At 42.2% G+C, this 26,099-nt stretch overlaps 2 protein-coding genes across 4 annotated transcripts; both read left to right on the forward strand.

The window, feature by feature from the left end:
• The first annotated feature begins 61 nt into the window (after positions 1-61).
• Positions 62-16,843, forward strand: myo5c (myosin VC). 2 transcript variants are annotated; one of them, XM_061823078.1, is made up of 40 exons: positions 62-383; positions 641-751; positions 840-1,011; positions 1,098-1,242; positions 1,856-2,012; positions 2,081-2,224; positions 2,291-2,372; positions 2,460-2,567; positions 3,498-3,604; positions 4,218-4,483; positions 4,563-4,644; positions 4,720-4,860; positions 4,958-5,080; positions 5,183-5,266; positions 5,379-5,510; positions 5,580-5,677; positions 5,756-5,842; positions 5,917-6,028; positions 7,767-7,978; positions 8,070-8,235; positions 8,321-8,467; positions 8,541-8,705; positions 10,750-10,843; positions 10,924-10,987; positions 11,060-11,334; positions 11,418-11,481; positions 11,554-11,634; positions 11,715-11,895; positions 11,981-12,074; positions 12,155-12,218; positions 12,288-12,456; positions 12,527-12,611; positions 12,682-12,777; positions 13,619-13,773; positions 14,521-14,610; positions 14,692-14,842; positions 14,925-15,210; positions 16,196-16,370; positions 16,454-16,534; positions 16,608-16,843. In XM_061823078.1, the coding sequence occupies exons 1-40, from the start codon at positions 357-359 to the stop codon at positions 16,758-16,760; spliced, it is 5,226 nt and encodes a 1,741-aa protein (XP_061679062.1). In that variant the 5' UTR covers positions 62-356; the 3' UTR covers positions 16,761-16,843. The 2 variants fall into 2 exon arrangements, with proteins under 2 accessions (XP_061679062.1, XP_061679063.1); XM_061823079.1 differs by lacking the exons at positions 8,321-8,467; positions 8,541-8,705 and having other exon boundaries at positions 8,070-8,166.
• A 741-nt stretch (positions 16,844-17,584) lies between these two features.
• gnb5a (guanine nucleotide binding protein (G protein), beta 5a) lies at positions 17,585-26,096 on the forward strand. Of its 2 annotated transcripts, none has more exons than XM_061823081.1 (11): positions 17,585-17,858; positions 18,373-18,509; positions 20,272-20,313; positions 21,945-22,021; positions 23,406-23,538; positions 23,693-23,836; positions 23,963-24,054; positions 24,147-24,195; positions 25,505-25,601; positions 25,686-25,852; positions 25,918-26,096. In XM_061823081.1, exons 1-11 carry the CDS (start codon positions 17,723-17,725, stop codon positions 25,927-25,929), a joined length of 1,086 nt encoding a protein of 361 aa, XP_061679065.1. In that variant the 5' UTR covers positions 17,585-17,722; the 3' UTR covers positions 25,930-26,096. The 2 variants fall into 2 exon arrangements, with proteins under 2 accessions (XP_061679065.1, XP_061679067.1); XM_061823083.1 differs by lacking the exon at positions 17,585-17,858 and adding an exon at positions 17,900-18,272.
• Positions 26,097-26,099: the final 3 nt, after the last annotated feature.

Raw genomic sequence — 26,099 nt, forward strand, 5'->3', positions numbered from 1 at the left:
GGTAGCGTCACCTACGGCTCTTACAAAATAAAAGCATTCTGCTACACTTATGCGTTTCCAAACAGCAAATTTCTTTTCGTAAACACGTCGCATTGAAATTTATATGAAAACGGATTAACGGCAGGCTAAATATAATCACATACCTGTTGTCAAAAACTGTCATTTACCGTTAACTCAATACGTTATGAAATTATTTTGTAAAGCTGACCGGAATTGGTCCTTTATTTTTGCTTTTTTAAACTACAAGTTTTATGATAGCTGAGTTGGCCAGGGACTAAAAATGTCGGCAATTTAGGAAATTCAATGATAAACAAATAGTTTTCCGACATTAGGGGACGTAACGATTATGCCAAAAGATGGCGCTGATTCAACTATTCACGCAGGTAAGAAAAAGCTCCTTTTTATGACACGGTGCGCATTACATATTTATAATAGGCTCCCAGTTAAAATAGACATATGGATACTTTGTGATTTATGGGAGGCTATAGGGCACGGAAAATTAACTATTTCGGGCCACAACACTGAAGAGGCTTCTGTCTGGTTTTTGCTTTTAATTTAAACTTGCTCTTAAAGGCAGAATCTTGACAGTGGGAATGGTCAACACATATTCTGGAGTGTAACTTTACAATTTATGCTCTAGTACAACAGAGTGTGGATTCCAGATGCTGAAAATGTGTGGAAATCGGCAGAAATTGTGAGAGATTTCCATCATGGAGATCACATTTTACATCTGCTTCTCGAAAATGGCACAGTAAGTAAGATTTCTCAAGTTCAATCAAAGGCCTGTTTTCGCACACGATGCTCAGACACTTCTTTTGACCTCCGTCCCTTCCTCAAAGGAACTCAAATACCCCATTGATACGTCGCCACCAGAACTCCCTCCTCTTCGCAACCCGGACATCTTGGTTGGGGAAAACGACCTCACCGCTCTTAGCTACCTCCATGAACCTGCAGTCCTGCACAACCTCAAAGTCCGCTTCTTGGAGTCCAGAATCATCTACACCTACTGTGGTAGGCCCCGAGGGAAAGCTTCGTCTTGCTCGTGGAAATGCTGAGGTGTTATTCTCAGCTCGGCGTGTGTTGTCTCCTCTCCGCAGGCATCATCCTGGTGGCTTTGAATCCATACAAGCAGCTTCATATCTACGGCGATGCAATCATTCAGGCATACTCGGGTCAGAACATGGGCGACATGGACCCTCATATATTTGCAGTGGCAGAGGAGGCTTACAAACAAATGGCCAGGTGAATGTGAGCACAGCGAACACTTGCATTTGGTACCCAGACCTTCAGTAGGGATGTACTCAATGTAATCCACCTCTTAATGCCATCACTATCACATCTCAACTCACAATTATCAAACATCTGGAATAATTTAGGATGTGAAAAATTAACTGACCACCCCCTCCCCCCCCGTTGAATTCTTAATTAACTGTGGCTAATCATATTTTTACAATCCAGTTGCTGTGGCATGACCTTAAAAAGGCCAAAAATCCTCTAGTGTTACTGAATTACAACAATTAAGATAGGAAGAGTGTGCCAAAATACTGCATTTTATGTCTGCTCTTTGCTATTTACATGTTAGATGATCTTCAAGAAAGTGGGAAACTATGTAAAAAAAAATAAATAAAAGAAGAAAAGAAGAATTTGAGAAGTGGGTAGATACCTTTTCACAGCACCGTACCTTATTTCATTATGGATTATAATTTTGGTCAGATAACATACGTAAAGGAGGCTGAGGACTTCTACAAATGATTGTATTTTTAAAATGGTTGCCCATGGCCAATGAAAACAAAACTTTGGAGATGTAAAGAAAATGTCATCATATTTCTAAATAATTCTTTGCTCTTTTCACCAGAGACCACAAGAACCAATCGATCATCATCAGTGGAGAGTCTGGAGCTGGTAAAACTGTGTCAGCTCGATATGCTATGAGATACTTTGCTGTTGTCAGTAAATCTGGCAGTAAGACCCAAATTGAAGACAAAGTCCTGGCGTCCAATCCCATAACAGAGGTGAGATACGCTTAGTCAACGCGATAGCGATGACGGCTGTTGTGACAAACTGCTTGAATTTCTCTCAGGCCATTGGGAATGCAAAAACGATCAGAAACGACAACAGCAGCCGTTTTGGGAAATTTACCGAGATCAGTTTTGACAACAGGTATCGAATTATTGGTGCAAACATGAGGACTTACCTGTTGGAGAAATCCAGAGTTGTTTTCCAGGTATGATCATTGGATATCCCGGTGAATTAATCGACAGTGTCACATGCCCAATGCTGTTGCTTTCAGGCCGAGTCTGAGCGGAACTATCACATATTTTACCAAATGTGCGCCTGTGCACATCTGCCAGAGTTTAAGGAACTCCGACTGAGTAAGTGTGGAGAGGTTTGTGACGGAATCTCACTGCTGTCTTGGCATCTATTGAGGGGACATATCATTGTTGTTGTTTTCCCTGCAGTGAGTGCGGATGAGTTCCATTATACGAGCTTGGGTGGCGATATCATTATTGATGGTGTCAATGACAGGAAAGGCATGGAGGAGACACAGCAGACCTTTTCACTGTTAGGTAAAGGATTCCTGAGATCACAGAAATATCAAACTCAATGCCTGGGGGCCAGATTCGGCCCGCCACATGATTTTATGTGGCCCGCAAAAGCAAATTTAGTGTGTCAATCTCCATGATTCTTGTGAAAATGTGTACTGAAATTTCAAATTTTTATATACCATAAATGATAATGAGATAGTACAAGCATTTTTGTGCTGCTGAAAATGAACAACAGTTGAAAAACCCATTACCCTCGATTTCTGATTCCAAAACTAGTTCAAGAATGGATTTAAATATGATAAGGCGATTAAATATTACATATGTGACACGGAGCAGCTGTAAAGCGTTGGCCTCACAGTTCTGAGGGCCCTGGTTCAATCCCCGCCCCGCCTGTGTGGAGTTTGCATGTTCTCTCCGTGCCTTCGTGGGTTGTCAAGTTTGGCACTTCGGTTTCCTACCACATTCCAAAAACATGCAACATTAATTAGACACTGTAAATTGCCCCTAGGTGTGATTGTGAGTGCAACTGTTGTCTGTCTCTGTGTGCCCTGTGATTGGCTGGCAACCAGTTCATGGTGTACCCTGCCTCCTGCCCGTTGACAGCTGGATTAGGCTCGAGCACTCCCATGGCCCTTGTGAGGATAAGTGGCTCAGAAAGTGGATGGATATGCAACCTGTTTTAATAACGTGGGAAACATTTTTCTGCTATGCATTAGAAAAGTAAAGTGACTGACTAAAATTGTAAAATTAGCTAAATGAAAATGGATGGATAGATAGATTAAATATGTTTATGGTTTCACAGTCATAACGGCCCTCAGAGGGAAACGTAACCATAAAGTGGCAAGTGACAAAAAAATTTTTGACACCCCTGCCTTGGATGGAACAAAATGTATTCTTGTAAAACAGTGGGGTACTGTATAATATTTATTACACCTCTTTATGATTGGTTAGGACTAAAGGAGGACTTTCAGTCTGATGTCTTCAAAGTTCTTGCAGCTATTCTTCATCTTGGAAATGTGGAAATTAAGAGTTCCGGTGATGATAGGTCATCCATTTCTGTGAGTATTGTTGTTTTCTAGGCTTTATTTGCCTTGGCGACAATATGAAAAGTACACCTCCACAATGTAATGAACTCTAATACAAGAGGTGGATAAAAAAAAAAATCAACCTTAAACTTCGTGTAAACTTTTATACTATATATATATATATATATATATATATATATATATATATATATGTATGTATTTGATTTTTTTTTGTTTTGCTGTTTCCGCAAAACAACCCACATGAAAGCTATTCAGTCCATTTATTTTTGTTACTTTTAGTAAGCTTCGATGATATTCAGTATCCCACTTTGTTTTTCACTTGGAATGTTGTGTGTGTCTGCCTTTGTAGCTAAATGTACGACCTTTTTGGAAAAACCTACATTGGTTTAGACATGTCGTAGAAATGTAGAAAAAATTGCCAAAGCTGCATGCTGCAATTTGTTTACTATTAACAGCAGAAATGGAGAGCGATGAAACCAAATTTTCCTTAGATTACCTCTCAACAGTATACTTGGAATGGTAGTTTTTGTTCTTTAGCAGATCTTCTAATTTTATTGTGCGGGTGTACGTAATGTTGTGAACTGTGAGTCATTTGAGTTTTTTTTTTTTCCTGCATGACTTTCAGTACAGCGATCCGCATCTGCACATCTTCTGTGAGTTACTGGGTGTGCGTGCAGACGATTTAGTGCGTTGGCTGTGCAATCGGAGGCTTGTTCTGGTTTCTGAGACTGTGGTGAAGCCGTTGCACAAAGATCGCGCTGTGAATTCCAGGGACGCCCTTGCCAAGCGGATCTACGCGTATATGTTTGACTGCGTCATTAACAGGATCAACAAAGCGCTGCAGGTCCCTGGGAAGCAACATGCCTTCGTAGGGGTTCTGGATATCTATGGGTAATGAAAAAAAACTGTTCTTCTGATTTTATAGATTTGAAGGATCTTCTTGTCACAACTTTCATTATTTGATCCTCAGCTTCGAGACGTTTGACATCAACAGTTTTGAGCAGTTCTGTATCAACTATGCCAATGAAAAGCTTCAGCAGCAGTTTAACTTGGTTTGTACCACCTTTTGTCCCAAAACCCTGCACACTTGATTGAGTGACTATTCAAGTTGTCCTATTTCTGTCCAGCATGTGTTCAAATTGGAACAGGAAGAGTACATGAAAGAAGACATCCCATGGACATTGATAGATTTCTATGACAATCAGCCAGTCATTGACCTGATTGAAGCCAAAATGGGAATCCTGGACTTGCTTGATGAAGAATGTTTGGTATAAAAGACTCGAGTTTTTGACTACTCAAATATATGGATGCCTATTTTTCCAGTCACCATCTCTCAAATAAAAATACATGCTCTCTGCTTTACAGTTTCCTCAAGGCACTGATCAAAGCTGGCTCCAAAAACTGTACAACTACCTGGACAGCAATCCTTTATTTGAGAGGCCCAAGCTGTCAAACGAGACGTTTGTAATTCAACACTTTGCAGACAAGGTACGGAACACATTCACGCCTTGCACACATTACAATCAGGATCAGAATTATTCTTCAAAGTGTTAGATTGGGTACCTCAACAGTGTTTTTGTTGATAAACAGGTGGAGTATCAGTGCAAAGGTTTTCTTGAGAAGAACCGCGATGCTCTTTACGAAGAACTGGTTGAAGTTTTGAGAGTCAGTCAGGTAAAGAAACTGAACACAAGAATATCTCACAAAATTAAATCTGAAAGTGTTAGCATTCAGCCTTTTTTTTTCTCTCAGTGTAACATATTTCTCCTCTTGTTTCTGTTATCAGTTTGCATTTCTGGCCAAATTTTTCCAAGAGGAGGGGAAGGAAGGCCTGAACATAAAAGGTATCAAAGTGAAGGCGGCCAGGCCCGGTGTGAAATCAGCCAATAAACAATTGAGGACCTCAGTTGGAGATAAGGTAGCCATGTTTACCTTCTCTCGTTTGTGTGGTGGTTTTTGTTTCCATGCTTACACATTCTGAATGTAGTTCTGCAGCTCTCTCTCTTTGCTGATGGAGACACTAAATGCTACAACTCCTCACTATGTGCGTTGCATTAAGCCAAATGATGAAAAGCTGCCATTTGAGTAAGCTCGAGTAAAACCTTACGTGAGTAATTCTGTACTTTTTTGTTTCAAGGTTTTTATTTGAGTGTTTGTTTTTAGATATGATTCTGGGAGGGTGGTGCAGCAGCTGCGGGCCTGTGGAGTGCTAGAAACTATCCGCATCAGTGCCCAAAGTTACCCATCAAGGTAATATGCTTTGACTATAGTTTTAGTAAATAACAAATATTTTGCATTCCAATGAAGGTAGCTTTTATTTGCAGGTGGACCTACTTTGAGTTTTATAGCCGGTACAGTATCCTGATGACAAACGAGGAGGCGGGTATCAGTGACAAGACAGAGATGTGCAAATACGTTCTTCAGAGGTTCATTCAGGTGTGCTTCATTAATGTCTGTTTCAATGCCTCTGATTGTATTGACACATGGGTGGTACTGGATGGACCGGACTGCTGTAATTGACCCCTCCGTACAGGGCACTTAACCACGCCACCTGAAGTTACGTCACCCCGCGTGTGCTAACCTCAGACAAACAATTAGGAAAAATGGCGGCGCAGGAAGAAAAGACTAGAGCGAAATTGTCCGATTTACCAGCTGATTTCTCACTCGCATTCTTAGCGAATAGTGAAATATCGTTGAAAAGCAGACAGCAGGGCTTCAAGTATTTCAGCGAGGGGTATTTCAATGGTATTTACATGCATATCGACGGAGAAACCATTGATATTAGCGCAAGTTCTTTCCGGAGTCAGAGGAAGACTGAGAAGCCACATAATATAATATATTATAACCCAAAGACGAATTTGTCATTGACAGTTCCCTATTTTCGTGTTACCTATCACACTTGTGTGCAGAATCTGTATGTGTATCTCTATACCCGTTTGTGAACCGCCATATGAAGGAAAAGAAGGCGAGGCTTGATTTACGAGTTGTTTCTCTCGTTTTCTTTGTGTAACGTCACGCGCTCCCCTCAATAATTATTCTTGAATTAGTGCCGAACCTACGTAAGTCCCGACCGAGTACGACAATCACTACTTTAGTGTCCTCAAACATCCTTCCTTCAGTCTTGGTGTCTCGGTGCACGTCGAAGGCTTTTAGGACTCGCTAGTCCGGTTTAGCTTAGCTCGGTAGCCGCCGAACAGAGACACGTTTGTGCAGTCAGATCATCGCAAAATATTGCTGAACACAGATCAAGTGTGTCAATCATTCACATGTAGCTATGTTATGCAAGCGAAGACCTGCTAATTCATGTACATGAGACATGTATTGAAAATCAAATATAGGGCATACCATCGTGCAAACATAGTCTGGTTTAGCTTAGCTCCCTAGCCGGCAACAGAGACACGTTTGCGCAGTCAGATCATCGCAAAATATCGCTCAACACAGATCAAGTGTGTCAATCATTCACACATAGCTATGTTATGCAAGCGAAGAACTGCTAATTCATTTATATGAGACATGTATTGAAAATCAAATATAGGGCATACCTTCGTGCAAACATAGTCCGGTTTAGCTTAGCTACCTAACCGGTAACAGAGACACGTTTGCGCAGTCAGATCATCGCAAAATATCGCTCAACACAGATCAAGTGTGTCAATCATTCACACATAGCTATGTTATGCAAGAACTGCTAATTCATTTATATGAGACATGTATTGAAAATCAAATATAGGGCTTACCTTCGTGCAAACATATCTGTTCCGGTTGATTTTAGATGGATTCAGTTGATCATACGATCTTCCACATAGTTTGATCCATCGAAGACATTTTTCGTACTGGGTCTTCGGTTTTGGAAAGGGTACGAATTGAACTCCGCTAACTAGCCTTTCAGGATACCTGTCGTCACTATTACAAAGTCCGTGACTACACCTCTTAACCATATCTATTGTTAAAGAACCCAAATACGCGATAAAACGCTAACAAAAGCTATACTGGACCATGCAACGTTGTCTGGGGGAAGGGGCGTGGTTTATGCAGATCTCTGGCCTCTGATTGGTCAGCGACGCAGATGACGCAATTTCTACGGAGGGGTCAATTTACACCAGTACCTCTTCCTGGTTCAGCAATTATGACAAATCACTGATTTTGTGTTGTGTTTTCTCCATGGCTCGATCTGCAGGACCCTAACCAATACAAGTTCGGTCGCACAAAGATCTTCCTCCGAGCTGGTCAGGTTGCGTATTTAGAGAAGCTGCGTCTGGACCGACTACGAGGAGCTTGCATAACTATCCAGAAATACATCCGAGGTTGGTTTTGCAGAAGGAATTTCCTACATCTGAGGAAGGCAACCATCCTGATACAACAATACATCCGTGGCAAGAGGACTGTACGGTTAGTGGCTTTCACCTTTTTTGTATCTGGTGACTCAGAGGTTAAACATCCACACATTTTTACTTTTGTTGTTTTGTTTATGAAACTGCAGTAAAGCAGTGAGTGCAGTAAACCTGAAACAGGGCTGGTCAGCGGTGGTGATCCAGAGGTACTGGAGAGGGTTCCGCATACAGAAGGTCTACCAAACGGTACGCTTGGCCATCATCACCATCCAAGCTTTCACACGAGGCTGGCTGGCGCGTAAATCTTATACCCAGGTCTGTAACTGCAGCTTACTTGTCAGTTTTTGTGAAGACACAAAATCAAACTTGGGCTTTATATGGCATCATCATCATTGCTCAGTTGGTGGAAGCACGAAAGGCTTTGGTGCTACAGAAGTACGCCAGAGCATGGCTTGCTCGTCGGCGTTTTAATGCCATCCGTCGATTGGTGCATCAAGTTCAGCTCTCCTTCAGGGTGCAGCAGCTCCGAAAGAAGAATGAGGAGCAGGTAAATGTCGTCTCACTGCTCGTCATCAAGTCCTCGGAGAAGACCTAAACTAATCCCTGGCCCTTAATCCCAGAGTAAAGAGAACCGCGGGTTGGTGGAAAGACTGACGAGTTTGGCCAGCTCCCATTCTCAGGCCATGGACAGGCTACATGCTCTGGAGACACAGCTAGAAAAATCAGCCAACCAGAAGGCAGCTTTGGAAGCAAGAGAGAAGAAAGTTAAAGAAGATGCTTTTCTGGTCAGTCAGTTTTTACAGTATTGTTGTCGCTGCAATGTGACAGGATGACATAGGATTTGACCTTGGTCAATTATTTTAATACCTCTTAGTTGTCCTAGTTCCAAAAACATTGCAATGTGCACTCCACATGTCCTTTGTACACATTGTGCAAGATGAGATCACGAGTTATGTCTGCCCCCAAATCAATCAAAAAGAATACAAAATATCAGCAATCCAAAAATAAACAATGTAATCAACACAAATGGATGATGCACCAGTAATGGCTCCTCTTGTTTGATTACCAAAGAAAAGGGGAGGAGGGGAATGACCCAGCCCCTCTGAACAGAAGGAAGAAAGACATCCCCTCTGGACAGGCAGTCTCAACAGGTTCTGGCAAATGCAAGACTGTTGGTTTGATGTGTTCCACAGACACTAGCTCAAGATTTCTCATCAACGTTTACAACAAATTATTTCCAACTCATCCTGCAGAAATTCACTGCAGACAAAGACTGGAGGTTTTCTACTGGTGAAGTCTTGAGCCACGCAAGATCCACGGAAGGCTATCAACTCTGTTTTTGAGGCATGCTCAAAGTGCTACTACATAGAGTGAAATAAATGAAACGATGAAAGGATTCAAATATACATGGATGGACGCATATAAATGTGTACCTTTAGATGCTGGCACTTGTTGCTCCAAGGGTGAACATCCTTTTCAAGTATATGCAAGACCTTTACTCCCTGCCAGGACATGATGAATTATGGACTACATTGACAACGTGCACATGCATCAGTATAGTCTGGGGTTGTCCCAAGAGCCCTTGGCTGCATTTTTGCAAAACCTGCATCCTCAGCTTGATCATTAAACATCTGTGTCGAGTTTAGCCCTCAATTGAGAAAATGGATCCTCCTCCACACTGCCAGTCAGCTACCTAATTGTACTTGTTGGTAACATGCCTTCAGCCTGGCATTCACTCAGAAATGAATAAAAGCTTTTGCTGCTTTTAGTAGCGAATGGAAATGTTGGATGCCAAGGTAAAATGATGACAAGAAGTTCAAGGTTGACAGTAAAGAAGGCCAACTGCCTGTAATCTATATCAACACACTCATTTTATACCAGGGGTGTAAAGCTCAAATTCACAGAGGGCCAAAATTTCAAATTGAACAAAGCCAAAGGCCAAGGTTGAACAAATGAACCTTTTAATATGGAACCAAACAAGTGTGTAATACTTGTAATACTGGCGGGCCAGCTCTAATATTAATTTTAAATTGTCTCGCCGGCCAGAGTTTGACATCTGTGATTTAGGCTGCCCTGATAGCGGAATTCTGTGTTAGTAATTGAGGTCAAAGGGGATCTACAGGTCAGAGTCATAGTTTAGCAAACTTTGCTTTGTTTCTGTAAATCTTTCATCAGATGATATTTCAGGTTATTCTCCTTTGAAAACCTCATACATACAGTTGCAACGGGACAAAAGCTAAATTGGGTCTTGAGTCTTTCTGGGATGGCCACATTAACCTGAGTACAACACAACAAGAATTTAAAAAATCGGATGATGGGTTCTGAAGATGTTTAATTTGTGTGTGCCTGTGTGCGTGCGTGCGTGTGTGTGTGTGTGTGGTGTGTGTGTGTGTGTGTGTGTGTGAGAAATAATGGCCTTTTGGGGACCATTCTTGTGTGATATTGCCCATGGAAAAATCTGATCATAAAACATCTTCAAATTAGAGTAAAACAATATCGTTTGTCAACATATGTCCTCAACCCTAGAATTTCGCCTGCTACTCAGGGAGCTCTTTCTCTGACTGTCTGACACTCCCAAGACTCCTCCAAGTCGCCAGGGCAAAATACTGCGATATTTCAAATGATGTCACTCATCCTAAAAACTCTACTGCAATAGCGTAAATGGAACATTAATTGTGAGAAGAGCAGGGTGAGCAGTAGAATTTATGCACTTTTTAATTTATGCATTTATCCATTTGAGGTTTTCATTCCAGTGTGGGTGACAAAATAATGTCTGGCACAGTGTTCTATTATATTCATGTCAACATTCCTCTTCTTTTTGTACTATAGAAAATGACTGGGCTTCAAAGTGAAGTTGATGCGTTACTCATTAAGAAAGAGAACATGGAGAGAATTTTCGAAAATAACTCCAGAGACCAAAAAGGTACCCAGGGTCTATCGATCTGTTGTAGACGATCTGTCTGTTTTATGTATCTGGATCAGACTGTTGACATTCTCTGACAGAAAAGTTTGATCAAATAAAGATGAAGCTGCTGGAGGAGAAAGAAACTCAAGCAAGGCTTCGAAAGTATGTGGAAAAAAAACTGTCTGCAACACATTTCACTTGTCATCCAGAAACGAAGAGTTTTTGTCGTTTCAGAATTGCTGAGAACAACCTTGAGACCCAGAGGCAGGACCACGAGAAGGAAGTGGGAAGCCTGAAAGACGAGATCAGGAAGCTGAAGGACGAGAGAGTCAGCTTGCAGATGAAGATGGAGGATGGCGACCAGATGACCACTGACCTGCAGGATCAGGTGGCCCAACTCACCAAACATGTTAAGGTGATTCCAGACCTCCGCCGGGACCTCAGCAACCTGCAGAATCAGAAGAACAATGTAGATCGAAGGATGAGGCAGCAGTCCCAAGAAGCAAGAGGTATGGATGAGCGCTGATATCGTATGATCTTGAAATGAAAACAGAAAACCAACAAATGGTTGTGATCCTTCTGTATTTTGCAGCTAAACTGCATGATATTTCAAGATTACTCGCAGGCAGTGTTGTTGAAGAAGATGTACTTTTGGGGTAATCGTTCAATTTTTCTCACTCACTTTGTGATCATGTCATTGTGGAGCATCTGTTATTGTGTTTCCAAAGGCTAACTGCAGATTATTCGGAGAAGACATATGAAGCCGAAGACCTTCTGGCAGCCTTCGATGGTTTAGAAAAAGCTACCAGGTCTTTTTTTATTGTCATATTCATCCTTTCACACGATCACTGAGAGAGAAACATCGACACACTTGTCCTGTTTTTGATAGAACGTTGGAGAACCACCGCAAGGAGCAGAAGGAAAGCTATGAGACTCAAATAGAAGGCTTGAGACTGAAAGTGGATTACCTCCAAAATGAGAACAGCAGCTTGCAAACTCTTTTCACTGAGAAAAATAACATCAATGAGAATATTCGCCAAGAGGTGTTCCGGCTGAGCAGTGAGAACTCTGTAAGTTTCAGTGTTCTGTAGGGATGTAATATTTAATACAATCAATACGAAAATTATTTTTTTGATGTGACCTATTTGTTGTCAGGTCCTACCTCAGCTGAAAGTTCAGATTTCAGAGCTGCATAGACAAAAGAACGATCTCAAGATTCTTGTAGAAAAGCAAAAAAAAGAGCTAGAAGGTGAGTTTAACTCAGGGTGGTTGATGTTTGCAATTAAGTTTGGCTTTTTCATGGATTTCAACTTTTTTGTACTTTTAAAGAAAAAGCAGATGAAATAAAAAATACCCTTCAAAGGAGGATTGAAGAAGAGAGTTCAAAGTGCAGGTGAAATATTCAGATTGAAGTTAAATGTTTCGATCAAGCAGTATTGTGACCTATTTTGATTCCTTCCAGGCACTTTGAGGAGCAAGCTGAGGGCCTCGAGGAGACAAAGAAGGATCTTCAAGGTCGAATAAAAGACCTTCAGGAGGAGAATGACCACGTGAGCAGGCAACTGCAGATGGAGAGAGAGGCCAAGAATCGACTGAGACTGGAAGCTACCCAGTTATCATCCAAAAATTTGGTAGGTGTAGATGTTACGTCAAGGCTCACAATATTGACCAGTGTGTATCAAAGACGTGTTTATCTTTAAGGATTTTGAGGAGCTGCTGGATCAAAAGGAGAGAATCATTAAACAATTACAGAATCAATTGATAAACCTTGAAACAGCACAACAAGGTAATCTTGTGTTCACTGTAGAATCAATAGTATTGCCTCTGGCTTCAAATTTTTGTTGTGTCTCACCCAGCCCAAAAAAACTCTTCACCTACTCCCAAACATTATCTTGGAATGTTGGAGTGCAAGAAAGAGGATGAATCCCGACTCATCCAAAACCTCATTATAGGTATGTTCCTTTTTTTGTATTTTTGCCTAATGGTCAAGCGCGGAACAGATCTCAGAGACGGATCTTCTTGGCTTCAATTCCACTCAGTGCTCTTGTTCATTTATTAAATTTGTCCTCTATAATTTCAGTTTTTCTGTAATCTCGTACCGGAAATGACCTGGCAGATGTATTGTGAGTACAGGTACCTGAAAGACATTTAAAGGGGAAATCCACTGGTTTGCATTAACAATATATCCAATAGGTTGTGTAATATGTACTCTATTTTGACAATGTGATGTTAAATCCTCTCTCATTTAATAGTGTTTTGAAAAGATTTTTATCAACAATTACGAATTTTCAGGGGCACTGCCATTTTCGTGAGTCACATGACCTACATGTGCGGATGTGACATGCACCGTGCTGAAACAAATGCTCGATTACATGGGACACCATTTATGCACAGCGCTGATTTCTCGGATTTATCCTCATCTGATGAAAAAAAGCAGTATCGGTTGATCTGGAAGAGGGGAAAACTTCCATACCCAGCCATGAGCGGTGCCGCTCACGCCACCACGGGCCGCGTAACTAGTTACATGACCTATTGGATACATTGGTAATCCAAACCAGTAGATTCCCCCTTTAAGGAAAAATAATAAATAAAAGCATACAGAAACAAGAGAAAAGATTTTCATTTTCTACTGAGACACACTAAAAGATCTGGTCTGCTCTGGTCTACTCTGGCAACCCAAGCATGTACTGCACTAACACTGACACTGATGTTGTTTTTCTATCAATTTGTCACTCGACTATGATTCAAAACATCAAAAGTCATATATAGTCATAATATTCTACTTTCTTGCAGATCTCAAGCCCAAAGGTGTGGCGGTCAACATGCTCCCCGTTCTGCCAGCTTACATCCTCTTCATGTGCATACGTCACTCTGACTACCTGAACGACGAAGACAAGCTTCAGTCTTTTATGAATGCGACTATTGTTGCTGTCAAAAAGGTCACTGTGGTGAGTTTCAAGTCTGCTGCTCTAAATTCTTGTCTACTCTCTCAAATACATCAATAGAGACCCATGGCAAGGTATTAGCTCCCCCTTATCGTTCCCTCCTTTCTGTAATATTAATTAAAAGCAGTAAACATTTCTCATTTTAGCTGAAAATGAAATAATTTCACCACTCAAGGTACTACAAAGCCTGTGATGTCGGCAAAGAGGTACAGCTGTCGATACTGTTTATTAAAAAAGACACACACAAACACAAAAGGATAGCGCACACAAGGACCTGCTGTTGGCCACAGATCACACTTAGCCACTCACACGCAGACGAACCAGCCAAACCGACTCCAGCTCCTGATGTCATCCACCATACCCCATGAAGGCACACATCCAACACATAAATACGACTGTAAATACAGCAATTTCATGTCATAACACTCTTATTTCTTCACATTTGCTTGTATTATAATACAGTACTTTTTTTCATTTATTAAAACAAACCATTTTGTTGGCGTGGGGAGGGGGTTGCTGGTTTGTAGGGCTCTGATATATTCAGACTCGGGTGGCAGGTCAGATAGAGGAGCACAGTGCAAAGCAAACATGGTGAAGCAGCATTGAGACAGCTAAATTATGCCCATAAATGGAATAAGATCCCAACAGAAGTGAAGTCAGACCCAGGTGTCTTGACTTGATATAAACCTTCCTGTCTTACTTTCAAAAAGCAAATGAATAAATGTATGCAACTGGATGTTTCGGTTTCAGGCTCACCAGAATGACTTGGCCTCATTGGTCTTCTGGCTGTCCAACATGTACCAGCTGCTGAACTGTCTCAAGCAGTACAGTGGAGAGGAGGTGGGGAGCACTTTTTGTGAACATTATTACAGATGGCAGAAGACGTGCTTAAGACATCTCGTATGCTGTCGTTCCCAAAAGGAATTCAGGAAACAAAGCACTCCCCGTCAGATCAACAATTGCTTGCAGAACTTTGATTTGTCAGACCACCAGCAGGTTGTCAGTGACTTAGCTATCTGCATCTATCACCAGTTCATCGCGGCCATGGAACGAGCTCTCACTCCTGCGATTGGTATTAAAAACAAGGCAACACAAAAAAACCCACCACGTATATTTATTCAGAGGCCTACTACTAACTATTTTTCTCTCTCCAGTACCTGGTATGTTGGAGCACGAGAGTTTACATGGGATTTCCAGTTTGAAGCCCAGAGGCTTCATTAAACGTTCCAGCAACAACAATCAAGACACGGAGACTTACACCATCTCTTTCATCATCCAGCGGCTCTCTCACTTCCACACAAACATGATGCAACATGGCACAGAGCCGCACCTCATTAAACAGGTGGTCAAGCAGCTGCTCTTCCACATTGGCGCGACCACCCTCAATAACCTGCTTCTCCGGAAAGACATGTGCTCCTGCAGTAAAGGAATGCAAATTAGGTTTGTGTGTAGAACATAGCACAAATTGTTAAGCACTCACTGTATTGTATTCATAAAGTTTGAATTTAGAAAGCATAAAACAAAGATAAAACACTGAAACATTGAGGTTCTCAAGGTGATGAAAGTCAAGGAATGAAAACGTGTTTAAAAGCAGGTTTTAAAACTGGATAGTGGGGGTATGACTCTGATGTACATTGTGAGGTTGTTCCATCATTTGGGACCAGCAGTAGAAAAAGGTGCTTTTCAATTTAAGGTTTCGTTTAGACTTTGCTACCTCCAGGAGCAGCTGGTCAGCTGACCCGAGTCTCCGGAGAGGGATGTATAGATGGACCAGAGCAATTTTGAATTTTTGGAGATGGTTGAGGGAGGGATAGCAGCACGGTGGCCCAGGTGTAAAGCGTTGGCCTCACACTTCTGAGGACCCGGGTTCAATCCCGACCCCGCCTGTGTGAAGTTTGCATGTTCTCCCCCTGTGCCTGTGTGGCTTTTCTCCGGGCACTTCGGTTTTCGCCCACATCCTTAAAACATGCATTCATTGGAGACTCTAAATTGTCCCTAGGTGTGATTGGCTGTTCTCTGTCTCTCTGTGCCCTGTGATTGGCTGGCAACCAGTTCAGGGTGTACCCTGCCTCCTGCCTGATGAGAGCTGGGATAGGCTCCAGAACACCTGTGACACTTGTGAGGATAAGCGGATGAGAATGGATGGAAGGGTGACTCCAAAGTAAAGTGCATTAAAATAATCCAGCATGTGATGAAAGCATGGATTACTCTTTCATAACACTGCTGTGTCAGTAAAGGTTTCACCTTTGACAGCTTCCTGGGGTGGAAATAAGATGGACTTTAGTACTGCGCCAATTTGCCAATCCAATTTCAAATCACTGTCCAACTTAAAACCCAAGTGTGAAACAACTGGCTTCACATTCTTCTAAATTCTCGAGTGAACGGTGTGTGTGCCACAAGCGTGACAGTGACTTTGCTCTTTTAGATGTAACATCAGCTACCTGGAAGAGTGGCTACAGGAGAAAGACCTCCAGAATTGTCATCTTATAGACACTCTGAAGCCGTTGAGTGAGGCTGCCTGGCTGCTGCAAGTTAGCAAGTCCACGGATGACGACGCCAAGGTGATCACAGAGAAATGCACTGAGCTCAACACGGTTCAGGTATGTGATCCGGTTCCATGCCGTTCTATACAGTTTTGTAAAACTCAAATTGTTAATATACTCAACTGAATACCCTAATACAGATCGTCAAAATTCTGAACTCATACACACCTTTCGATGGTTTTGAAAAGAGGGTCGCCTCATCGTTTGTTCGCAAAGTTCAGGTGAGCTTCATTCTCCATTCTCACCTGTAATGGACGCTGGGTCGGGAACGTGACATGTCCTCTTTTTTCGCAGTCTCTTCGACAAGATCACGACGGCTCCCCTCAGCTGATGATGGATGCATATTATCGTTTCCCGGTTACGTTTCCTTTCTGCCCATCCTCGCAGGCTCTCGAGTTGCTGCAGGTTCCCGCTAGCCTTAACCTGGAATTTCTAACGATGATCTGACCCAGGGAGACTTTGTCCTCTATCTTCTCAAGATGAACCGCTAATCATGTGGCTAATGTGTCATCCATTTGTATAAAAAAATAAAAATACACCAAAACAAAAAATGTATGGATGTGACATTAGGTTTTGCTGCATGGAGAAGTCATATAAAGTGGAACTAAAGCAGCAGGAAATAAGTACAAGAATACGTTAATGGGTTTTATAAATATTTGTAAAAACAGATAAATTAGTAGACTAATAACAGGAACATGGAATACATTGAATTATTCCAATTTAACAATATGGGGGGAAAACTAAATAAATAGATAATCTGGATGTCAAAGGGATTGCAGAATTTAAAAAAAATTCATATGACATGGAACTAAAGCAGCAGAAAATAAAAGAAGTTCATGTATTTTACAAATATTTGTAAAAAGAGGCAAATTACGAGAGAATAGTAATAGGTTCATTGAATATATTGAACACCATAAATGGAAAAAAAAACAGACAAACTATACACAATATTCCATGGAGAATGATAACACAATAAATAAGTTAATTCAATCATCTTTGTGAAAATAATGGACATAACCTAGTAACGTGAAATGGAATATTTATAGATAGAAACTCTATAACAGTGTTTCTTAAACCGGGTGACGAGAGATTATAGATATTGTTGATCTATGCGAAAGCAATAAATCCACTGATCAGCATGAAGTAGACATGAGAACTGTATTTAAAAAGGCAATATAGTACATGGGATATTCAAACCACCTTTGAATTGACTTAAATAACTAAACTAAGCTTTTGAGACTATTCTAATTGATTGAGATGTATGGCAGCATCGTACGCCCCCCCCCCCCACTACTGTGGAGTCTTGTCCCTGTGACGTCACGACAGCAGCATCAGCTGTTAGCTGTGCGTGTGCCACTGCTTTCAAGCCGTCTCGCTGCCCATCGCGGCCCCCCAGAAAGGACAAATATATGAGATCCCCTCCGATCCCTGAAATGGCGACACAGGAGGTTCAGCTCAACGAGACTCTGGCGCATCTGAAAACCGAGTCGGAGTCGCTCAAGTCGAAGCTCGAAGAGGAAAGAGCCAAGCTGCACGACGTCGAGCGTGAGTACGGAAAATGGAGAGGCCGAGCGCCGACAAATCACAGCAGATGCTTTCTTATCCACATCACGACATTGAGCAAGCAAACAACAACAGCAACAAAAACTCGACACATACACTGTAACAGCGATCTGTATTTCCTTGACGGGCTCGGCGTGTCCTGAGATGGAACAGGCCCGGTTCCGTTTGTCGAGCTTAGTGCTTCTCATCCTTCTGCACGACGCTCATGTAGCGTCCAAACATCCGCTCGGCAGCGTGTAGCAACAACATCACTCTTAGAAGGGAAGAGATTAAAACCCTGTTTCTGGATTACATCGTTATGTTGCACGTGATATGCTTTTTGAGGGACTTGGACGGATTCCGGATAAATAACTAAATCGAGAAAAAAAAAAGAAGCAACACATCCAGCCATTAAATGCAAGTTTACGCGCTGCAGCTTTAATCCTCCCCTTTATGTTAATGAAGTGGCGATTTAATGTAATGTACAATGTGTACACGCGTGTGTGTTTTTCTTCAGTGCATCAAGTGGCTGAGAAGGTGGAGGGCCTGGGCCAGTTTGTCATGAAGACCCGGAGAACTCTGAAGGGACATGGGAACAAAGTTCTGTGCATGGACTGGTGTAAGGACAAGAGGAGGATCGTCAGCTCCTCGCAGGTCTCAAACACACACACACTTTTCACACCTTACAGCACGGGTGTTAAACTCAAGGCCTGTGTTCCAAATCCGGCCCGCCACATGATTTTATGTGGCCTGCAAAGGCAAATCTAGTGTGCCAACTCCCATGATTCTTGTGGAAATCTGAACCAAGATTTCACATTGTCATATACCATAAATGTGTGACCAAACATGAACATTAGTTGAAAAAGCCAATCGCCTTGATTCCTGATTCCAAAACTAGTTCATAAATTGATGTAAATATGATGAGGGCGATAGTGGCACGCTGGCACAGCTGCAGAGCGTTGGCGTCACAGTTATGAGAACCGGGGTTCAAATCGCAGCCCCACCTGTGTGGAGTTTGCGTGTTCTCCCCGTGCCTGCGTGGGTCTTCTCCGGTTTCCTCCCACATCCCCAAAACATCCAACATTCATTGGAGACTCTTAACAGCCCTTCGGTGTGATTGTGAGTGCCGCTTTTGTCTGTCTCTATGTGCCCTGCGATTGGTTGGCAACCTGTTCAGGGTGTACCCCGCCTCCTGCCCATTGACAGCTGGGATTGACTCTAGCACTCCTGTGACCCTGTAAAGTGACTTACAAAAAATGTTAAATTAGCCCACAATAACGATTGAAATAGTTCCCCCTATTTTTTTGTTTTTTTTAAAAACAGTCTTTCTGTTTTTTTTCTGCCTTGTAAGTGCCACAGGTCTCATTCAATCAGCCTCTCAACTTTCTCGTTCCCTCTTTATGTTTGTTTTTAACCTTGTGTTGTCATCTATGGAAAAAAAAAACCTACGAGGAGTAGAAACTACTGTACAGGTATGGAAGTAAATATGCGCCACCACGATTTAAATTTGATATGCCACAGAAAACAGGATTTGAATTTGAAATGTAAAGTGATCACATTTTTAATAGTTTTACTTCAATGTAACTTTTCAATATTAATTCAACTGTCTACAATTCGCTGTCTGACTTCCAACCGGCTACAATTTGCTGTCTAAAATTCACCGCCTACGCCACCTGACAGGGTTACTTCACGTGACGTCACATACTAAGAAAGCATAACTGGATTGGCTGGCTGTTTGGTTCTGACCTGAAGTAACCCTGTCTGGTGGAACAGACGGAGAATTTCAGACAGCGAATTGTAGCAACTATTGAAAATGTGATCACTTTACACTTCAAATTCTAATCCTGTTTTCTGCGGCACTTCAAATTCAAATCCTGGTGGCACTTATTTACTTCCATATGCAGGTATCTGCTTTCAGCTGTATGGAGAATAAGTAAAAATAAAAAGTAAAAATTCTGAAGTAAAAGTACAGAATATACTGGAGCTGGAAACTCTTAAGAACAGTGACGAAGTACTTGTGCTTTGTTACTCTCCATCACTATTTACGACCAAAAGTATACCTTAATTCATCCGTCTATGCCAGCAAGATGTTTTGGCAGATCTTCCGCTAGATGCCAGGGGGAGCGTCAAGAACTTGTGTATGTGTATCCACCTGCTGCCTTTGCTACTACAGTACACAATAAGTCATGGCACATGCACACACTGAGCGAGTCAGTTCTTTCGTAAATTATGGCGAGGTCATCATTTGTTCATTACAAATGTTTTGTGAAATTTCCTTTGATGGTGGGTTAAGAGTTTTTTTTTTTAATCTAAAATGTGTTCCTTGGGTCCATAAAGGTTTGAGAGAGAGAGAGATAGGTAGTGTAGATGGATAGAATCAATCATAACGATCGTCTGCTTTTCTCTAAACATGCAGGATGGGAAAGTGATCGTATGGGACGCCTTCACTACCAACAAGGTAACTCGTCTCTTATAACATTGGCGCACTAAATAAAAAAATTTCTGCTGCCCTTAACAATACTGACGTCCTTACCGGCTCTTTGGCTCTCGGGCCTATTGCATTAAAATCCTTCAGTGATGCAATGTTGTTTTATGGCACGTGCTGTACAAGTAAATATCCATTGATTGATTTGGTGAAAGATGATGCAGGAACTTGTAGAGCAGTGCAACGGTTTCCTTAAAAAATAGTGCAATGCGACAGACACACTGCAGCATCAGTCACATCAAATGTTTATTGGTAAATGCGTCGTACACGAGGCTTGGGGTGGAGGAGTATAGGTCATTGGAACAGAAGTAATGCAATAATAGTAGTAGTAGTAGTACAATAGCAATACGTGACTCTTCAGAAAGCCATTGTGTAGCGGCCTTGGTCAAGGCCTGAACGCGCCACCTGTACAACTACTGAACATTTTACTTCACCCTATTCTCTGGTTTATCCAAATCCAAACAGCAAACAAGTTGATTGATATATTTGCTTGTTTGTATTCTTGTGTGTAAAAGTATATTATAAAATATAACGCAGTAACATCAATGAATTATCACAAATTTCACCGTAATTCCCGGCCTACAGAGCGCACCTGGTTATAAGCCTCACCGAGTACATTTGTAAAAGAAATACCATTTGGTACATACATACGCCGCAGCTGTGTAAAAGTCGCAAGTGCCAACATTGAAACCCGAGATATTTACAAAGAAAGACGGTAAACAGAAAGTTTAACGCTTGTGCCGCCACGCTAACGCTAGTGCCGCCGTGCTATCGCTAGAATGCCGTTAACAAGGCCGGTTAAAAAAAAAAAAACATACAGGTAAAAATCACTGAGACACGGCAGTAACACACTAGCGCAGCGCTAACGGGGCCAGACCGATAAAAGTCAATTCCTCGGCACATATATTCCACCGGTCTCACTCTTACCTTTTTCGCTCGAGTGCCCCCTTGCGGCCGCTAGAAAAAAATGCACAAATTAGCTGCATCACCACATAAATTGCAGGGTTCAAAGCGTGTGAAAAAAGTCGCGGCTTATAGGCCAGAAATTACCGTATATCATACTAATGCTTTTATATACTCATCAAGTATCATACACAAGTATCAGTGTATTTTTTCTACTCATCAAGTATCAAATGTGTATGAAAATATCACGTACAGGGATGAGGTAAACATGTATCTTGAGCATTTATTCTTAATTTAAGTGCTTTGGAGCATTGGTCGGCAAACCTTTGTAGCCATTTGTAGTCATTCATGAGGTCAATTAGTAATTCATTCTAATTTTTATTTACAATATATCAAATTGTTTATTGAACTCGTATTTAATATTTAAATGAACCAATTATTTGATGATGTGAAATAAATATGAATAAATAAACACATTTTAGTTCATAAATTTCAGGAGAAAAGACTGACAATCTACAGTCATGGACACAAAAGAAAAAACACAATTTTTAGCATACAGCTCGGTATCATGAGTAGTTCTAATACTGTATGTGGACAAAGTGTATCAAGTAGTATTTGGCGTTGTAATTGAAGGCGTTGTGTGAGTGATTCACCCAAAGATCCGATTCATGTCGAGCTCTGTATGTTTTGGTGTGGATCAGGAGCACGCCGTGACGATGCCGTGCACTTGGGTGATGGCCTGCGCCTACGCCCCGTCTGGCTGCGCTGTCGCTTGTGGGTGAGTGCTACCCCCCAATGTGAAAACTTTTCTGTTCTCTTGTTGCGCTCGAAAACAGCATGTTCAATTGAAAAAACTGCAAATAAAAGCCAATAGCAGAATTCTCCCTTTGAATCGCAATGGAGCCGTCCGCTCGTGCCCGAGAATGCAAAGTCTTGTTTATTTTTATTTAATTCGTCATGAAGCACAAAGCAAAGAGCCCACTAAACAACCCCGACAGCCATTCAGCGCTTGTCCTCGTGAGGGGGAGCCCATCCAAGACGACTCAGCGAACAAGAAAACTCCACACAGGAGTGGTTGTGGTTTGAGCCCCAGTCCTCAGAACTGTGAAGCAGATGTGTTAACCACTCGTCCACCGTGTCCTAACTAAACTAAACAACAAAACATGCAAATACAGTTTTCTCTTAGGCTTTAGTGTTCATCGAAAACGAGGCAGTGGTTTTAATCCCAAAAAGCACATTTAATATGATTTTAAACCACCATAAGATCATTCACAGTTTGAACATTAATACCGCGCTTAGACTGTATATGAGAAAAAACAACAATTATAACTACTGGTTCAATTAAACAGTCCATATTGTATGTACAGTGTACATGCACATAGGAACTCTATGAAACATTCATCCATCCATTTTCTTTTGCCGCTTATCCTCACAAGGGTCGCGGGGAGTGCTGTAGCCTATCCCAGCTGTCAACGGGGAGGAGGCGGGGTACACCCTGAACTGGTTGCCAGCCAATCGCAGGGCACATGGAGACAAAGAGCCGCACTCACAATCACACCTGGCAGCAATTTAGAGTGTCCAATTAATGTTGCATGTTTTTGGGATGTGGGAGGAAACGCGAGTGCCCGGGGAAAACCCACGCAGGCATGGGGAGAACATGCAAACTCTACACAGGCGGGGCCGGGATTGAACCCAGGACCTCAGAACTGTGAGGCCAACGCTTTTACCTGCTGAGCCACTGTGCCGCCCCTCGACTTAACAGTTCAATAAAAAATGTACTTAAATAGAAATGTTAAAACAAAAGTTTAGTGGGGTTTTTTATGGGTTGGGGGAACACAAATTTTAGGAAAAATTTATTTTTTCAAGAAACCTCTTCATAATCAGAAGTGGAAGAAAAAGTCAATCTTACCAGATGAAAGGTGTTTTTTTTTTTTTTTAAAGAAAAACAGTTTTGTGAGATAAATTACTTTATATAATGCCTTTTCAAGACAAAAAATAATATGGCAGTAGTTCACATTTTATTTTATTGGAGAAAAAAATGTTTTTCAGAGCAAAAATGTCATAATCGTAATAGTCGTACTTTTTCATGCCACTCGAAACATTACTTTAAAAGCCCTTTCTCGCCTTGGTGTTGATTTTGTAATGAATTTCTTCTGTCCCAGCGGCCTTGACAACAAATGTTCGGTGTATCCTCTTTCGCTGGACAAGAACGAGAACTTGGCCGCAAAGAAAAAGTCAGTGGCCATGCACACAAACTACTTGTCCGCTTGTAGCTTCACCAACTCGGACATGCAGGTGAGATTCTACGCGACGCACGTCTTGACACTGTCAAGCTTTCTCACCTCACTTCGGCCAATCAGGGTTCACATCCAGGTCACATGATCAGCTCGGGCCATCCATTCAATGTTTCACTCCTGTCATTATCGCCCATCGTCTGTTCTCCTTGAAGATCCTGACTTCCAGCGGAGACGGGACGTGCGCATTATGGGATGTCGAGAGTGGGCAATTACTGCAGAGTTTCCACGGCCACGCGGCGGACGTGCTGTGTCTGGATTTGGCGCCCTCTGAGACAGGGAACACTTTTGTCTCAGGGGTGAGGGAACAACTCGAGACCTTCTCACACTTTTGACTGAACTAGCTGCTGATATGTGACATTATTATTTCGCTATTCTCTACCTTATTCTGCTGGTCTTGTTTTTTCTTTTGTTTTTGGTTGTAGGGCTGCGATAAGAAGGCCAATGTTTGGGACATGCGCTCAGGACAGTGTATCCAGTCTTTTGAAACTCATGAATCCGACATCAATAGTGTGCGGTGAGTTGGAAAGTGATTTCGACTCACTTCTTTTCTTTGGATTACGAAATAACAATAAGCTGCATCCTTCTCTGGTTGGCCCCCCAAAACAGTTACTATCCCAGTGGAGATGCATTTGCGTCTGGCTCAGATGACGCTACGGTAAGTATTCGATTATTAAATTATTTATATTTTATGCTGATTTGATCGATAGCTTTGAGCTGAATGTGAATTTAGTAAAATATATTTAATTTAGGCGGCACGTTGGTTCAGCTGGTAAAGCGTCGGCCTCACAGTTCTGAGGACCCGGGTTCGATTCTGGTGTGACGGTCTGAGCGCTCCCCCGTGCTGAAAAGTCTCCTTGTGATGAATGCGCATGCGTTACTAACAGGGGAACTCTGGGTACGTAGCAAACAGTTCCCCTTCTTCTACATAGAGGGAGCTAACATACGTTATAACCTAGCCCTAACCCTAACCTAACCTTAAAACAAAAGTTGATAAAAAAATATAGACATATGTACGTTCACTGTGTTCATCTCTCCGAGATGTCCACAGCGAACATGAATGCTCGGGGACAAGTTGTCGAATGCCACACGTTGAAGCATGGATGGGGATGTTTCAGACTGGCCGGAAGTTTACAAAATATACTCGCATGCGCATTAATCACAAGGAGACTTTTCAGCACCTGGAACGCTCAGACCATCACACCGGCCCCACCTGTGTGGAGTTTGCATGTTCTCCACGTGCCTTTGTGTGTTTTTTCCGGGCACTCTGGTTTCCTCCCATATACCAAAAACACGCAACATTGATTGGAGACTCTAAATTGCCCCTAGGTGTGATTGCGAGTGTGGCTGTTTTTTTCTATGTGCGCTGCGATTGGCTGGCAACCAGTTCAGGGTGCACCCCACCTCCTGCTCGTTGACAGCTGGGATAGGCTCCAGCACTGCTTGCGACCCTCGTGAGGACAAGCGACAAAGAAAACGGATGGATATATTTAATTTACTCAGCAATGATTTTCCCCCAAAATCTATATAAATAACTATCAATTAAGGGCGGGACGGTGGCGTGACTGGTGAGAACATTGGCCTCACAGTTCTGAGGACATGGGGTTCAAATCCTGGTCCCGCCTGTGTGGAGTTTTCATGTTCACCCCGTGTCTGCATGGGTTTTCTCCCGGCACTCCAGTTTCCTCCCACATCCCAAAAACACGCAACATTAATTGGAGACTCTAAATTGCCCCTAGGTGTGATTGTGGCTGCGACTTTTGTGACTTTCGTCTGTCTCCATGTGCCCTGCGACTGGCTGGCAACCAGTTCAGGGTGGACCCTGCTTAAAAATGTGTGCGTTTCCCTTTTTGATTTGAACTATGAGTTTTGTTTTTCCCTGGCATATTTAATTTTTGTGGATGTACTTGTACTAGTATTACCGTCATTCAAGGTGCTCTGTTCAAACACGGCCCCTTTTGTTACAGTGCCGCCTGTATGACTTAAGAGCGGACAGAGAAGTAGCAATTTATTCCAAAGAGAGCATCATATTCGGCGTGTCCAGTGTGGATTTCTCTCTCAGTGGTAAGATTAGTTTCTAATGATAATTTTGTGTATTAATGCAAAATGCCTCGTGAACATGAAACTCCATGCGCGTGCTTTCCCTAGGCCGACTTCTTTTTGGCGGCTACAATGACTACACCATTAACGTCTGGGATGTGCTCAAAGGAACGCGCGTGTCTATCCTGTTTGGACACGAGAATCGTGTCAGTACGTTGCGGGTGTCCCCGGATGGGACGGCCTTCTGCACGGGCTCCTGGGACCACACTCTTCGGGTAAGACAGGGATCGCCGACATTTCCGCAGATGTCTTTTATGACTGCCGGCGTTCTTGGTTTCAGATCTGGGCTTGAAGACTCTGAAGCGGATGAAATAAAGTCCCGACAGAACAGAAGCCCCGCAGACACAAAGACCTTTCCGTTTGCTAGCGTACAATCACAGAAATGGACACTTGTTTTGTGGTTGTACATATCAAAAGCATTGTTTGTACTTTAGTCTCACAATCAGGTTAGATTAACATATC

This window comes from Syngnathoides biaculeatus, chromosome 6 (genome assembly GCF_019802595.1).
Source record: "Syngnathoides biaculeatus isolate LvHL_M chromosome 6, ASM1980259v1, whole genome shotgun sequence".
In the NCBI taxonomy this organism is placed as follows: domain Eukaryota; kingdom Metazoa; phylum Chordata; class Actinopteri; order Syngnathiformes; family Syngnathidae; genus Syngnathoides; species Syngnathoides biaculeatus.